At 39.4% G+C, this 16,428-nt stretch overlaps 1 protein-coding gene across 3 annotated transcripts in view; it reads right to left on the reverse strand.

Annotated features, from left to right (window-relative positions):
• The window catches only part of PPP2R5E (protein phosphatase 2 regulatory subunit B'epsilon), a 170,528-nt gene that overhangs the window by 38,978 nt on the left and 115,122 nt on the right, over nucleotides 1-16,428 (reverse strand). For all 3 annotated transcript variants that reach the window (XM_006142387.3, XM_027768148.1, XM_006142390.2), the window contains exons 4-5: nucleotides 11,117-11,218; nucleotides 1,408-1,500 (exon numbers count right to left, since the gene is read on the reverse strand). In XM_006142387.3, coding sequence (XP_006142449.1) covers nucleotides 1,408-1,500; nucleotides 11,117-11,218 — 195 coding nt within the window. The remainder of the gene's footprint in view (nucleotides 1-1,407; nucleotides 1,501-11,116; nucleotides 11,219-16,428) is intronic.

The following is a 16,428-nucleotide window of genomic DNA, read 5'->3' on the forward strand; positions in this document are numbered from 1 at the left end:
AAAGAGGGATGGGAGAGAGTGGAGAAAACATCAGCAATAATCCCTCAAGTTTCAAAGACCTACCCATTCCTAGTAGGACCCAAGATAGGACCAAAACACCCAGGATGGGAACTTGAAACTAGGCCGATGACTGAGACCCCTCAATGTGGTGATCCCAGGCAAGTCATGAACAGATTAAAGGGTTGAGAAAGTGACAGGAAGCCAACTTACAAGTTATCAGTGTGAATAAACAGAATATTCTGGAAAATGGGAGCTAATGGGCACCCAAGGTTTATTCCCGATGTGGTAGTTAACACAGTGGTTAGCCAAATCATTCAAGTACCGCTCAGTGGTGGTACTGATTCAGCCAAGGCTTCCTTGTTCATTTTCACAGGTCCATGTGATAGTTCTTTAAGAATCCTTATGCAAACTAAGTTTTTAAGCTACATCAAGATTTACACAAACCAGAATATAAATGAAATTCCTTTATGATTAAACTTTAAGATTTAGGTACTAGCATCCTGAATGTTTAAAATATAATTTCCACCATAAATAAAAGACATATCTTGTTATTTTTAAAGAGAGATTTTTGCTAAAGAGCACGTACACTCACCAGAGACAGAGAGACAGTGAGAAATCACCCCCCAAGGGGGATGGCCACGCTGCAATCCCTTCTCCTCCATTCTCCTCTGGGATTTTGGGCACGCACACTCATGCAACCAGTATGAGGTTTTTTTGGTTTTTTTTTAATTATTATTTTATTTTATTTTTATTATTTTTTAACTTGACCAGGGAGCAACAGAGAGAGAGAAAAGTGAGAAAGCAAGCTGTGAGGCCTTGAACCCGTGGTTGACCATGTGTGAGTTAAGTGTCTCTAACCACCACATCACCTGCCGGCCCCACTGAGCATGAGTTTTAAGCCACCAGGTCCAGGACTCGAACTGCAGTCAACTACATGGGAGTTCAGCGACGTAAGCATTACGCCATCTGCTGGTCCCTATATCTATGACTTTTAATAGGCAATAACGGAAAGTAACTTATTCATTTAGAGGTAATAAAACTGTTATTGCAATTTTTTAACAAACATCAAGAAAAATTATGTCTTAAATGAATACAAAACACATGGGAACCAGCAGTTAGCGTAATGGCTATGTCGCTGGACTCCCACGTAGTCGACCGCGGTTCGTGTCCCGGACCCAGTGGCTTAAAACTCACGCCGAGCGCGTGTGCGTGCATGCCCAAGATCCCGAGAGGAGAATGGAGGAGAAGGGATTGCGGCGTGACCATCTCCCCTGGGGGGTGATTTCTCACTTTCTGTCTCTATGTCTCTCTCTGTCTGTCTGGCGAGCGCACACGCCCTACAGTGAAAATCTCTCAAAAAAAAAAAAAAATGAATACAAATACATACAGCCAGAAGAATTTTCTTACCTGTAATACAAATTTTTGATCTATGTATTTTTTGGCAATGCTGGGTTGAAATTCTTGGCTTTCCAAAAACCGTATGAAAAATTCATATACAAGCTGAAACAAATAAATTATAGTTTATTTCAATTTAGGACTCACTGACGATAGTATTAAAAACCATGACATGCCTATAACACTGTAACTGACAGGGCATAAAATATCAGGTTTTAATATCATCAACAACCCATGCCATCTCCATTCTTGTGGCTAACAGTTGCTGTTATGTTTTTAAGTTTTAAAATTAAAACTTAGAAAATCTAACCAAACAAAACAAAAGTCCCCCAAAATCTTTCCATTCAGAGATAACCATTATTAATATTTTTATGTACAGACTTCCCTCTACAAAATACCAATGTAACATAAATATATTTTTAGTTTTACATGCTAATTTTACCATTAAAACAATATACTGTTAACCATTTACATCAACAATATCTAAACCATCACTCTTAGTAGCTGTAAGTAGTCTATTATCCGTAATGTATAATAATCCCATTTTTCATAATTAATTTAACCAACCTCCTACACTTAGACATTTAAGTAGTTTCTGAATTATTTATCAAATTATGCCATAATATGCATCATATAACATACATCAGTGTGCACCTATATAATTATTTTGTAAGGAACTATTCCTAAAAGCAAATTTACAAAATCTTAAGATACACATAGGACTAGGCCAGGCTCCATAGCACAGTGGATAAGACATGCAGGCCCGGGTCAGCTAGGAGCATAGTCATTAAGATGGCTGATCTCACATGGCTGACTGCACTGTTCAAACTGCAGACCCAGAAGCTTGAAAAAAGTATTGGGTGCTTGTGCATACATACCCCAAATCCCAAAATCATGAAAGGAGAGAGAAATGAAAGAAAAGGGATTATAGTGTAGCCTTCCCTTTAGAGGGAGTGCTTTCTCACTCTCCCACACACACACCACTCAGTCATGCACCCTCTGGCAGAGGTGGCACAGGCAGTAGGAGCACTGCCACAAGATACTGCAGGTCCTGTGGAAAGACTCCAGATATGTGTGCTCTTACAAATTACAGGCTAGGGAGAGGATCCCAGGATGAAGACCCTGGACACCTCTCCCTCCCTCTGTCAGGAAATAAATACACTTAAAATATATAATAAAAGTATACAAGCAATTTAATGTTCACTCCCAAATTTCCTTTTAGCAATCTACACTCCTCCAATCTATATATGGCGGTATGGAACAAAAGTCGCATCTACAGAGTAGGCTTCAAATAACTGTTCTGATAAATAGCAGGGGATCTTTGTTTACATTCTCTGCATTGAAAAAGGCTATGTTTGGGACCAGTAGATGGCAACATAATGGCTACATTGCTGTTTGAGTTCTAGACCCAATGGCTTAAAACTCAGGCCAAGTCAAGCCCAAAATCCTGAGAGAAGAATGGAGGAGAAGGAACTGTAGTGTGGCCATCCCCCCAGGAGATGATTTCTCACTTTCTGTCTGTCTCCCTCTCTGGAGAGCCCATGTTCATTATAGCAAAAAATCTCTCTCTTTAATAAAAAAAAAAAAAAGGCTATGTTATAGGCTCCATTATATTAGTTCCTGGTACAGTATATAAACGGCAGCATGTCAAAGTCAAAACTTTTAAGGGTCAGATGCTAAGTCAAAAGCCCTAGCTCTTTATCCTACTTACTGTGTAACCCTGAGCAAGTTTATTTCTCTAAAATGCTGTTTCTTCAGCTTTATAACGGGGATGATAATCCCTAAGAGCAAATGTCATACTACACATAAAGCCCTCTGCACAATGACTAACACCAGGATCACTGATCCCCAAAACAGCAGTCACAGACTTTCTGGTCTCACATCTTTACATTTCAAAATTATTAGGAACTCTCCTAAAAAAAACTTTTGTATGAGCTACATATGATATATATTAAAAGAGAAGTTAAAACTGGGGATCAGCAGGTGGTGTGGTGGATAAGGCGCTGGACACTCCCACATGGCCAGCCATTGATCAAGTCCTGGGGCTCTCTCTCTCTCTTTCTCTCTCTCTCTCTCTCTCTCTCTCTCTCTCTCTCTCTCTCTCTCTCTCTCTGTGTGTGTGTGTGTGTGTGTGTGTGTGTCTCACTGGTCAAATTAAAATGAATGAATGTGGGACCAGCAGTTAAGAGTAATGGCTATGTCACTGGACTCCCACGTAGTCGACCATGGTTCGTGTCCCGGACCCGGTGGCTTAAACTCACACCAGGAGCGCGTGCGTGCGTGCACAAGATCCCGAGAGGAGAATGGAGAAGGGATTGCAGCGTGGCCATCCCCCCTGGGGGGTGATTTCTCGCTTTCTGTCTCTCTGGCGAGCGCACGCGCCCTATAGCGAAAACCTCTCAAAAAAAAGAAGAAAAAAAAAATAAAATGAATGAATAAATAAAATTAAATAATACTTTAAAAAAAGTTAAAACAGATCATTTAAAATATGCATTACTTCACTTTAAAACAATGAAATGTATTACATGTTAATATACATATTTTTTGTAAAATTATAACTTTATTTTCCTAAATAAATACTGAGAGGTATCTCTTCCCCCCAATTAAAAAATAAAGTGTGCTACAGAGTGTGTGTGTGTGTGTGTGTGTGTGTGTGTGTACTAGAGCAAGAGAGAGAAAGTGAGAAAGTCGCCTCTATTGAGGATGACCAGCTGCAATCACTTCTCCATTCTCCTCTAGGGATTTTGGGCATGCATGCCCACACATCAGGTGTGTTTTTTGTTACCAGTAAGGGACTCAAACAGTGCAGTTGGCTATATGGGATTCAGCCACCTTAATCACCACACCGCTGGCTGGCCTGAGAAGCACTGTTTTTTGTTTTTGTAAATCTGTAACAGATTCTTACCAGCTTCTATATTCAACTTATTGTAACATATAGTTTTCATTAAAATAAAGAAAATGAAGGCTCACACAGACCTAGAAATTTAAAAAGTGAGAGTATTCTAAGTCCTTTCACAAAACTGTGGCTATTCCCCTTTGATACTATACCTAAATTCAACAAGCTGTCAATTCTTAGCTATAATGTAGAATCTGAAACCATCTTAATTAACTTTTTTATACTTTGTTACACTAAAATCCATTTGTCTGCCTTAGATTTTGTATAGCTCTTCTTCCATGGATGACTTACTGACATAATTTGGTAAGTAGAAAATACTGGTTCACAAGTTACACAGATCTTTCAAACGTTGAAATAGTACATTACATAGTGTCTTTAAAAATCACATTCTTCCAAATTCTCTAATTTTATCCCCAAAAAGTGAGTAATCTTTGGGAAGCTAAAAAGCTCAAGGTGACAAGACATAAAATTTAGAATTTTCTAAAATTCTAATTCTAAATTCGGCTTAAATGCTGTCATATTAGCAGTGTCGACAAATACTGTCAGTTTGTTTTAGAGAAAATATCCACCCAATACCCAAATCTGGATGACCAAGGTTTGTTAGTGTTCCTTCAAGTAAAAATGATACTTCAAGACAAAACAGCCAGTTTAGCCTGCCAGTTCGAAAACAATCACACAAGCGTTTTTCCATAAGATAATTATCTGATCTCGGTATCCAGCAGACACAACCTATGCATATTTCCTAGTTTGTCAGGCAGATTACCTTTAAAACTATGTTCTCAAAGATTGGAACTTAATAAAATTAGTAACTTTTACTACTTCAAGGATGTCCTCAAGGGAAACTTCAATAGCACAGCAGTGAAGACTACGCTGGCCCAATCTGGCACGTTTGCTCTGTGCTTTGGCAAGAGCAGCTTTAACCACCATTGTTTGTACAACAAATAGCACAAATGTGAATGCAGTGGGCAAATAAGGTAGTATAATTATTAAAAGCAGCTTTGACCTTTTAGTTTACTGAAAATTAGGTCTCCGGGCATTCTGAGGGTCAGCAGACACCAATGACTTAAATGTTTCCTATAGTAACTTTGTGGCTTCAGGTTCTAACTTTATACTCTAATTAGGTATTCACATTAGCATTTTACTTCTATAGGTGAAACTATAATTTTCTCTTTGAAACTTCTGAATTGAGAAAAACTTTTCTCCCAATGATCTGGCCAAGTTTTACACATTGCTCTTTCAGTCAAAATAATGCCTGAATCTTAATACCTCACAGACAGGTTCTTTTTTTCAATATGTCAGTGTTCCCACTCTTCATTTTACAAAGAGAACATCAGCCTTATTCAAATGATCTCACTGAAGTGGGTTTCAGTTATCTTTTGATTCCCACAAAGTAAAGAGGTTCTCATCTTCTGGGCCTGACTTTACAGCAAGAGTAGCAAAGTGCTCTACAACCCTCTGGTCCCTTGAAAGCAGTCATAAAATAGTGTGGTTTTAAAAAAAAACAAAAAAAAACTTTAGCTATCAATACATTTATTAAGCACAAATGTTTTCTGCACTGAGATGGTTTTCCCCTCAAAATCAAGTCTCTGTTGAATTTCTAATGGGAGAGACTGGGGGCTGTGGAGGATAAATTACTTTTTAAGGTCACATAAATGAACACTCCAAGGAGCCTAAGTAAAAACATTTTAGCATTCCTATTTTCTAGGCTCAAGTGTAAAGCATTACAATATTTCTTAGGCCCAGCCTGGTGGCAAAGACAGTAACATACTAAACAGGAGTACTGGAAGCCATATGGATGATCACAGGTTCAGATCCCATACTGGCCAACCTGAAACATACCCGTTATGGGTGCACAAGCTCAAAATCTCGACAGCAAGGGAAAAGATCAAAACGTGATGAGACTGTCGAGGGTACTCTTCTCCCACTTTACACATGTGTGTGCAAGCACACACACTACCATAAATAAAATAACTGTTTAAAAATTCTTGATTATTAATAGAATTTCTACACAAATTGTACTCTACTCAGAAGACAGAACTAATTTTAAGAAATAAACAAATGACCTTGGTAACTGTGCGATACCAGTCTAAAAGATACCAAATACAGACAACAGAAAAATTCAACAACACACATATAATAGACCCATTGACCTATTTGAACTAAAAATCTGTGACTTCAATATTCTTTTATCTTTTTTTTAAATATCCCCAGAGATTCACGGTTTGTTATAAATGGTGATTTTGTGTGGCCACAAATATAACTCAAAGTAATATACAAAAGCCGCCAGCCAACAACGCAGCCACCACAACTCAAGGTATTTTGTTGTTCTCTCCAACTGTCATGTACTTACATTTTGCTTCCTTGTAAAATGTGGCCTAGAAGAGTAAGCACACTGCTAATTATGGTGTTAAGAAAAGGGGAAAAGGTCTAAGACTGGGCTATGCTTGGTTAAAGAAATAAATGGTTAGGTCAATTAAAAAGTAAAATGTTGGATTTAGTGATGGGTAACTATGACACGAATGATCTATCAGAATAGAAAAAGAGATTTCTTAAATGTTCAACAAATGCTCTTGTCAGTACTAAAACTACCTATCCATCAAAATGGAGAGGTGACTAATTTGTGAAGTAAGAATATACCAAGGAAACAGGATTCTTGAGGCAAATCAGGTGCTTCCACAAAGACATCCACAGAGCAACAAGTGGAGAATTCAACAACAGGCCCTCCTGGCCGGACTTTAACTATCGGTGAAGGTTGGTTCATACATTTTAAGCTATTCTTTTACCTGTTTCAACATTAGTTGGTTAAATTTTCCCCGGGCTAAAAAAGGGACAAGAAAGATTACAGGCTTGAGCAAGATGTCAAAACAGATGAAACCAGCTGGTTCAATAATAGTTTATGACCTTGTATCCTCATGGGTGCAAACTCTCTTTATCATTCTTCACTACTGCTTTGGTTTTAGGGTGTCAGATGAACGAATGGGTTAATACTCTTACAGTAATAACAGCATGAGCTAGAGTTTTGGGGTGAAGGAATTTAGTATATTAGTTTCAGAAATTAATTTGGTCCTATATTTTATAGAGTTGTTAAATGAAGAAAGGATGAACTGAGATATTAAGTTAAACTTTTTATCTACAGTATCAAGATTTAGTATATCAAAAAAGCTCTTGCAAATGACAAGAGTAGTCTTTTCTCAGGGATGTGGAGAAGATAACAAGTTGAAGCTTTAACCATATCTCTTTCAATACATTTATTAAGCACAAATGTTTTCTGCACTGAGATGGTTTTCCCCTCAAAATCAAGTCTCTGTTGAATTTCTAATGGGAGAGACTGGGGGCTGTGGAGGATAAATTACTTTTTAAGGTCACATAAATGAACACTCCAAGGAGCCTAAGTAAAAACATTTTAGCATTCCTATTTTCTAGGCTCAAGTGTAAAGCATTACAATATTTCTTAGGCCCAGCCTGGTGGCAAAGACAGTAACATACTAAACAGGAGTACTGGAAGCCATATGGATGATCACAGGTTCAGATCCCATACTGGCCAACCTGAAACATACCCGTTATGGGTGCACAAGCTCAAAATCTCGACAGCAAGGGAAAAGATCAAAACGTGATGAGACTGTCGAGGGTACTCTTCTCCCACTTTACACATGTGTGTGCAAGCACACACACTACCATAAATAAAATAACTGTTTAAAAATTCTTGATTATTAATAGAATTTCTACACAAATTGTACTCTACTCAGAAGACAGAACTAATTTTAAGAAATAAACAAATGACCTTGGTAACTGTGCGATACCAGTCTAAAAGATACCAAATACAGACAACAGAAAAATTCAACAACACACATATAATAGACCCATTGACCTATTTGAACTAAAAATCTGTGACTTCAATATTCTTTTATCTTTTTTTTAAATATCCCCAGAGATTCACGGTTTGTTATAAATGGTGATTTTGTGTGGCCACAAATATAACTCAAAGTAATATACAAAAGCCGCCAGCCAACAACGCAGCCACCACAACTCAAGGTATTTTGTTGTTCTCTCCAACTGTCATGTACTTACATTTTGCTTCCTTGTAAAATGTGGCCTAGAAGAGTAAGCACACTGCTAATTATGGTGTTAAGAAAAGGGGAAAAGGTCTAAGACTGGGCTATGCTTGGTTAAAGAAATAAATGGTTAGGTCAATTAAAAAGTAAAATGTTGGATTTAGTGATGGGTAACTATGACACGAATGATCTATCAGAATAGAAAAAGAGATTTCTTAAATGTTCAACAAATGCTCTTGTCAGTACTAAAACTACCTATCCATCAAAATGGAGAGGTGACTAATTTGTGAAGTAAGAATATACCAAGGAAACAGGATTCTTGAGGCAAATCAGGTGCTTCCACAAAGACATCCACAGAGCAACAAGTGGAGAATTCAACAACAGGCCCTCCTGGCCGGACTTTAACTATCGGTGAAGGTTGGTTCATACATTTTAAGCTATTCTTTTACCTGTTTCAACATTAGTTGGTTAAATTTTCCCCGGGCTAAAAAAGGGACAAGAAAGATTACAGGCTTGAGCAAGATGTCAAAACAGATGAAACCAGCTGGTTCAATAATAGTTTATGACCTTGTATCCTCATGGGTGCAAACTCTCTTTATCATTCTTCACTACTGGTTTGGTTTTAGGGTGTCAGATGAACGAATGGGTTAATACTCTTACAGTAATAACAGCATGAGCTTTTGGGGTGGGGTGAAGGAATTTAGTATATTAGTTTCAGAAATTAATTTGGTCCTATATTTTATAGAGTTGTTAAATGAAGAAAGGATGAACTGAGATATTAAGTTAAACTTTTTATCTACAGTATCAAGATTTAGTATATCAAAAAAGCTCTTGCAAATGACAAGAGTAGTCTTTTCTCAGGGATGTGGATTCCCTGCCTTTTCCACCATAAAATATGGAATTTTCCTGAGGAAATTATCTTTTTCTTTTTTCAGGTTTTTTCCAAATCCTTTCCAGTTCATAGCAATTTAGTGAATGTTAATGATATTAGTGCCAAACATCAAGAATAACACATGATGGAACCAGCAGTTAGCATAATGGCTATGTTGCTGGCCTCCCATGTAGTCGACCGCGGTTCGAGTCCCAGACCCGGTGGCTTAAAACTCACGCCGGGCGCATGTGCATGCGTGCCCAAGATCCCAAGAGGAGAATGGAGGAGAAGGGATTGCAGCGTGGTCATCACCCCTGGGGGGTGATTTCTCGCTTTCTATCTGTCTCTCTCTGTCCAGCGAATGCACGCGCCCTATAGCAAAAACCTCTTAAAAAAAAATAATAATAACACATGACAAGAAGTCCACCCATTCAAAAGAATAATTCCTTTTTGGACATTTTTTAAGAATTATTTTTTATTTAACTTCACTTAAATTTATTTATTTTATTATTATTATTTATTTATTTATTTAATTTGACCAGAGAAGGACAGGGTAAGAAACAGTGAAAATGAAAAAGCAAGCCTCCAGGTCCAGGCCTTGAACCACAGTCAGCCATGTGGGAATCCAGTACCCTAAACCACCATGCCACCTGCTGGTCCCTCTTTTTTGGATTTTATTGCAATCTCAGATACACCTACGTAAAGCACAAACAGCTCTTAGATTACAGAGAGAATGTCTGACATCTTTAAAAAAAAAAAATGGTAACTACAGTGTTTTAATGAACTTATGCAATCTTGGCATTAGTAGTAGCATACATACGTATAACAAGCCTGAGTATAAGCAGAGAAAAGCAGAGCCCCCAAAAGCTCTCTGTATCACTCGAGGAGAGTACATGTAAGTGCATCTGTAGCAACCTTGAGATGCCAAAACAGGACAGGCAAAGTTGCAAATTTATGTGAAAAATTCTGAAGGGATAGAAAAATAAACCTTGAGAATCTGTAGGCCTTATTTCACTGATACACAGATTTTTGCTATCCAAAAATTCAACCAGTAACCATGAGCACAAGGTTTTGGAGGCTTCTGCCTAAGGGCGAAAGATGTACAAGGTAATAGTCATTCTTTTCCTCCCCTTCTCTCCTTGCTATTTGTTGCCCAGCCCTAGACCATTCTGACTCAACGGAAAAGTTGGCTTTAGGGTTCAGTATCTTCAAGTCTTCTATTCTCTTGAGAAACGTTGGTCCTATGAGAAGGCAGCCAGGAAAGGAGCTGGAAAATGACCAGCACGTTTAAGTAAATACAGAAATGGATGGGCCTGGTGCTGAGAAAGGAGCTGCCCCTGATTCATCCTGACAAATGACTACGACTGGAAGACATGGCTTTCTCAGTGCAAGAGAACATTTTGACCTTCACCCAAGCTTTCTCAGCTGCTGCTCTTCTTTACACACTGTGAAAGAAATAGCTACCAGTTTGTTTTTGTCCTTCTAGACTAAAGAAATACATTTGTGTTTATCATGAAGACAGGCATACCTAGTCCCCAGGGTACCTACTGCTAAAACTGAGATATGTACTCTGTGACCTAATCGCATCCAACTAATATTAACGTGCAAATAATTCTGTTCTTGTTTGAGGCTCCAGTGGTCAGGATCACAAAGAGGCCCTAATAAAAAAGTAAGACCTGCTGGCTAGACCTATAACATGGTGGCATGGTGTTGGGGGGATGGTTTGAAACTCCTTGTTTTATCCTTTGTCATCCTAATGATCAAGAAAAAGAAACATAAAAAGCATCCTCAGCTTTCCATTAATGTACTCTGAATTTGATTTTATGGTAAATCAAGGAATTCCCATGTTAATTGGCTAATGAGTTCATAGATCTTTCTTTTATAACAAATAATTCCAAGTACCTGTAAGTGTGGCCATGACGCCTCAAGGGTAGGTTCATCTTCTTCTGGATCAAATTCGTTGCTGTCACTAGGAGGGAGAGTTCTGAATATATTGCAAGATACCTAAAAATAAACAAGCAGCAGAATTAGCTGGAAGCACCCTCTTGTGGGCAGCTGAAAGGAACCCAGATAAAAGTACAGGCAGCACTCCTAAACGGGGGGGGGGGGGGTCCTCTCTCTACACAGCCTTCGAGGTCAGACCACCTTGAGGCAAAGCTGCAAAGTGGCAAAGCAACCTGTTCCTAGCCCTCTGCTAGTACTCCTTACCCTTACTTGGCTACCCCCACCTTAGGTTCCTGAGAGTTCATACCTTCCATCAAAGACTGTTCTTGGTTACTTACACGTCACACATGCTTCTAATTAACCAATCAACCAATTACTTAAGATATAAATAACTGCTGATGGATGGGTTTCATGTACTCCCCTTCTCAGACTTATTCACAATTTGCAAATTTATGGTTGAACTAATGGTGAAACTTGAGGTATTCACAGAAAATGGATCAGAAAAGATACTTCAGAACCGACATTACTCCCTCCCTCCCTGCCTTTTTTTGGGGGACAGAGAGCACACAAAGAAAGGAGGGAGGGGACACAGAGAAAGGGGGAAGGGTATTTTTGACCAGATTGCATCATGTTGCAATCCTCCTGCCCCAACTTCTCAATCAGCTAGGACCACAGGTGCATACACCTGGCCTGTTGAGGTTGAACCAGGAAGTGAACTCAGGCCTTCAGTGCGGCCATAGCTACCTCACAGTAGCACCCTCCTGCTGGTGCCACGGCAGCTGGCCCAGAAACTTTCTAACAACCTTAATATCACATCTAAGCTGTCCTCCATTCATTTCAGAAGGGTAAGGATGCCCAGAGTAAGACAGATCCATGTCACAAGCCTCTCTAACCTAGGTATTCCTTTATCATAGGCAATAACCAAACTGACTGAGATTTGTTCGAAGACTGGCCATAAGTTGATAATTGCTCAAACTGAGGGATGAAGAGAGGATGACTCATTCTACTATCTACTACTATTACACGTTTTCTAAGTAAAATGCTTATTTTAAAATGTGCTGTTAGCACTATTCTCAGAGTTCCTATTTTATTTCTATTCTGTTTCTTGCCCTATTTACTTGCCTGTCTTCTCCTAATGACCCAAACATACCCTCAGATATCAAGAATAAAGCAGGGAGGTCAGGAGGAGAATGTAAAAGGGGGTTAAAAGAGATAACTGCACCAGAAGCCTTTGCTGGACTTTCTATGAAAAATAGAAAATACTAAACTATAATATGCTGCTCTGAAAGAGGCAAGTAGACAGGTGTGGATGGCCCTATTTAATCTGAATGTTCATCCAACAAATATGTATTAGTGCTATTATGTGCACACACTAGTCTAGGCAGAAATCCACACCTAAGCTTATCTTCTAGTTAGACACAATTATCTCATTTCCTAGCTATGGAAACTGAGTTCAGATGTGTACACGATAGAAATTCTACTTCATATGCAATTTCGAAACCCTTTAGTGGATCCTAAAAAAAGAAGTGACATGTTCTGATGTTTGCTTTAAAAAAAAAAAATCCCTCAGTGGGGATTTACAGAATAGATGGGAAGGGGACAGAGTTCATAGGCTATGAATATGGCAAAGGATTATGTTAGCTAGGACTAGGCAGATGGAAAATGACAAATAACTCATTCAGAGACAGCTCTGTGGCACAGGGGTACGGTGCTATTCAAAAGAAGTAAAATCCGGGACAGGCAGATGGCATAATGGCTACATCGTTGAATCGTTGAACTCACACGTAGTCAACCACAGTTAGAGTCCAGGACCCGGTAGCTTAAACTCACGCCAGGCACACGTGTGTGCGTGCCCAAGATCCCAAGAGGAGAATGGAGGAGAAGGGATTGCGGCGTGACCATCCCCGGGGTGGTGAGGGGGTTATTTCTCGCTTTCTCTCTCTCTATCTCTCTCTTTCAGGCAAGTGCCCAAGACCAAAAACCTCTCCCAAAAAAAAGAACTAAAATTCAACATGACAACCAAGGTTCCAAACCCTGGCCCAGTCAACCCAAAACACACCAGGCCCACACTCAAGTGCCCAAAATACAATGGGCTGGAGAACTGGAGAAAGAGGATTGTAGCATGACTGAACCCTATAGAGGGTGCTCATGTCTCTCTCCCTCCCCCCGCCCCACCCCGTCATTCTCAAGTATGCACACACATGTTCTATCATGGCTTTTAAAAACTAATATAAATAATAAACTGATTTAAAATATATTCTGGAGATATATTTGCTGTTGGCTTGGATGTATGAGGTGACAGAAAGGAAGAAGTCATTGATTTGAGGTTATTTACCCAAGATGGAGATGACTGGAAAAGAAAAAAGATTTCTTTCTTTACTTGCTTGTTTTGGTGGAACAATCCAGAGAGCCAGTTAGAGATGTTTTAACGGAGCAATATCTAGGATGCAATTAGGCACATGAATCTGGACCTCTGAGCTGGATTGGACATGGCTGGAGACATATAAGGACTCATCAGCATATAGATGGTATTTAAAGCCATGGGACTAACAGGTCACCTTGGAAAGGAGTAAACAAAAAAGAAAGAACCCTAGGGCCCCCAACATAGAAATCAGATAGGAAAAGAAGAGCCTAGAAGAGCAAATGAAGAGGAGCTGCAGGTAGAAGGTAATAATCAGTATGAAGTCTTGGGTGTTAAGAGAGAACACTGTTTTAAGGAGGAGGAAGAGGTCATTGTTGCTCAAAGGCTATGACGATCACAGATGTATCTGCCACATCAAGCAGCCCTAAGAAGTATGCACTATTACCATCCCCAAGTTACTACTAAAGAAGCAGAATCAAGGCTGTTAAGTTCTGAGGTTATAGTTAGTAACCAGCAGTTACAACTTAACTCAGGCTGTCAGGTTCTCCATATTGCCCTAGGAGAGTAGGTAGGCCAGTTCTCTGCTCTTTAGCTTAGATGACGGGGGCGGAGGGGGGGGGGATCATACTAGAGGGGCCAGCAGCTGACATGGTGGTTCAAGTCCCTGACCTGGCAGCTTCCTTTCTCACTTTCCCTCCCTCCTCTCTCTCTCCCCCCCTCTGGTCAAATTTAAATAAATAAAGTTAAATAAAATAATTCTTTAAAAAAAAATCACACTAGAATGTTTCGCTATGGCTAGTGACGGCATGTATAGTTCTACTGTTTAATTTTTGTCCCTTCCAATATTTCTAATTTCCAGTTATTAGAAATACGTTTACAAAGAAACAAGTGAGTTTTCAGGTAACCATCAACCTCCACCTTCTCTTTAGCCAGTCAGTCATACTGCAATTCTATGGGCAAAGGGCAAAAGTCCTTTAGTTACTAAATCTTACTTTAAACTACACGTGTATTTCAAAAATTGAGTTAAGTTTTCGCCCCTACTAAGTCATTCATATTTACTATACTCTTCAATAAGTATTTTCCCCCTCTCTTAAGACATAAAAATAAACCATGAAAGGAAAAATAACGGCTTCTCTATAGTAAAATCGGGGTAAAGAGATAGAAACTTCTGCTCCTCCTTGGATATATAAATTCTCAGTGCCCACAACACAAGCTGTAAAAACTATCTGACTATGTATTTGTTTGCCTCTCCCTGAAAATGCAACTAACTGAAAATGCAGTAACTTTGTTTTCCTAGCATACTAGGCATTCAATAGAAATTCAAAAAATAAAAGTTTCAGTACACAAATGAAGCTGTGCATTATGGTTTTGCTATAACCACATTTCAAGCTTTCTGGGTGATTTAAATAAGTCTAGCTTACTTATAAGACTACTTAACCCTGTACAGCGTTTTAACTCTCTGATTTGGTCGAAGTTTCCTTCTAGTTATCATACCGGGCAGAGTATGTAAATAATCCAAACAGTGAGGTAGTGCTAACAACACATAAATCTCCTGTAGCTACACACTGTCATTCCTTCAGGTTCACCTTTTCATGCACTCTTTTATTTACGTCTTAGCTTTTAACCCTCGCCAGATGAGTAATGATGAAGCACCTGTTTGTTGGGCAGTACCATTCAGAGCTGACTTGACGGGTTAAGGTATTCTCTAGCACAGTGGGGGAAAAAAATAGTAAATCATATCAATTGTCACAGAAATGGCTACACCTTTGACCCAGTCTGGCACACAGCACATGCTTAATAAAAATAACATGAATAAATGAATTACTACTTCCAGCCTGAGAATCTACTCTCAGAAGCTAATCTAAGACGAGACTGGAAAAGCTACTTAACTTAAAAGCTGCCATTTGCAACATTCTCCAGAAAGTGTAAACCAGAAATAACCTTTATGTCCAGAAATAGAGAACTATATCAACTCAAAGGAATATTATGCAACATTAAAGATGATAACTGTGGAAGCAGATCAAAAAACTTTATAAATTAAGATTTATGTGGGAAAATGATTGAAAATTGTATTAATTATAAAAATAAGAATGTTGAGGGAACCAGCAGTTAGTATAATGGCTATGTTGCTGGACTCCCATGTAGTCGACCGCGTTTCGTGTCCCAGACCCGGTGGCTTAAAACTCACACCGGGCGCATGTGCATGCGTGCCCAGGATCCCGAGAGGAGAATGGAGGAGAAGGGATTGCAGCGTGACCATTCCCCCTGGGGGGTGATTTCTCGCTTTCTGTCTCTATGTCTCTCTCTCTCTGTCTGATGAGCGCACTCGCCCTATAGTGAAAATCTCTCAAAAAAAGAAGAAGAAGAAAAAGAAGAAGAAGAATGTTGGGACCAGCAGTTAGCATAATGGCTGTGTCGCTGGACTCCCATGTAGTCAACCGCGGTTCTAGTCCTGGACCTGGTGGCTTAAACTCACGCCAGGCGCATGTGAGTGTGTGCCCAAGATCCCCAGAGGAGAACGGAGAAGAAGGGATTGCGGCGTGGCCATTCCCCTGGGGGGGTGATTTCTCGCTTTCTGTCTCTCCGTCTCTCTCTGTCTCTCTGGCGAGCGCATGCGCCCTATAGCAAAAACCTCTCCAAATAAATAAATAAGAATGTTAATGAAAATTAAAACTTGTATTAAAGTCAGAGAAATATGGATGATAAACTAGGTATTTGTTGTTATTTCTCTAAGGACACCCCAAATAAGTTCTAATCTTTTTTTTTTTTAAAGAATTATTTTATTGGGAACCAGCAGTTAGCGTAATGGCTAGGTCGCTGGATTCCCACGTAGTCAACTGCGGTTCGCGTCCCGGACCTGGTGGCTTAGAACTCACGCCAGGCACGTGTGCGTGCGTGCCCAAGATCC

This window comes from Tupaia chinensis, unplaced genomic scaffold (genome assembly GCF_000334495.1).
Source record: "Tupaia chinensis unplaced genomic scaffold, TupChi_1.0 Scaffold000075_1, whole genome shotgun sequence".
Taxonomy (NCBI): Eukaryota; Metazoa; Chordata; class Mammalia; order Scandentia; family Tupaiidae; genus Tupaia; species Tupaia belangeri.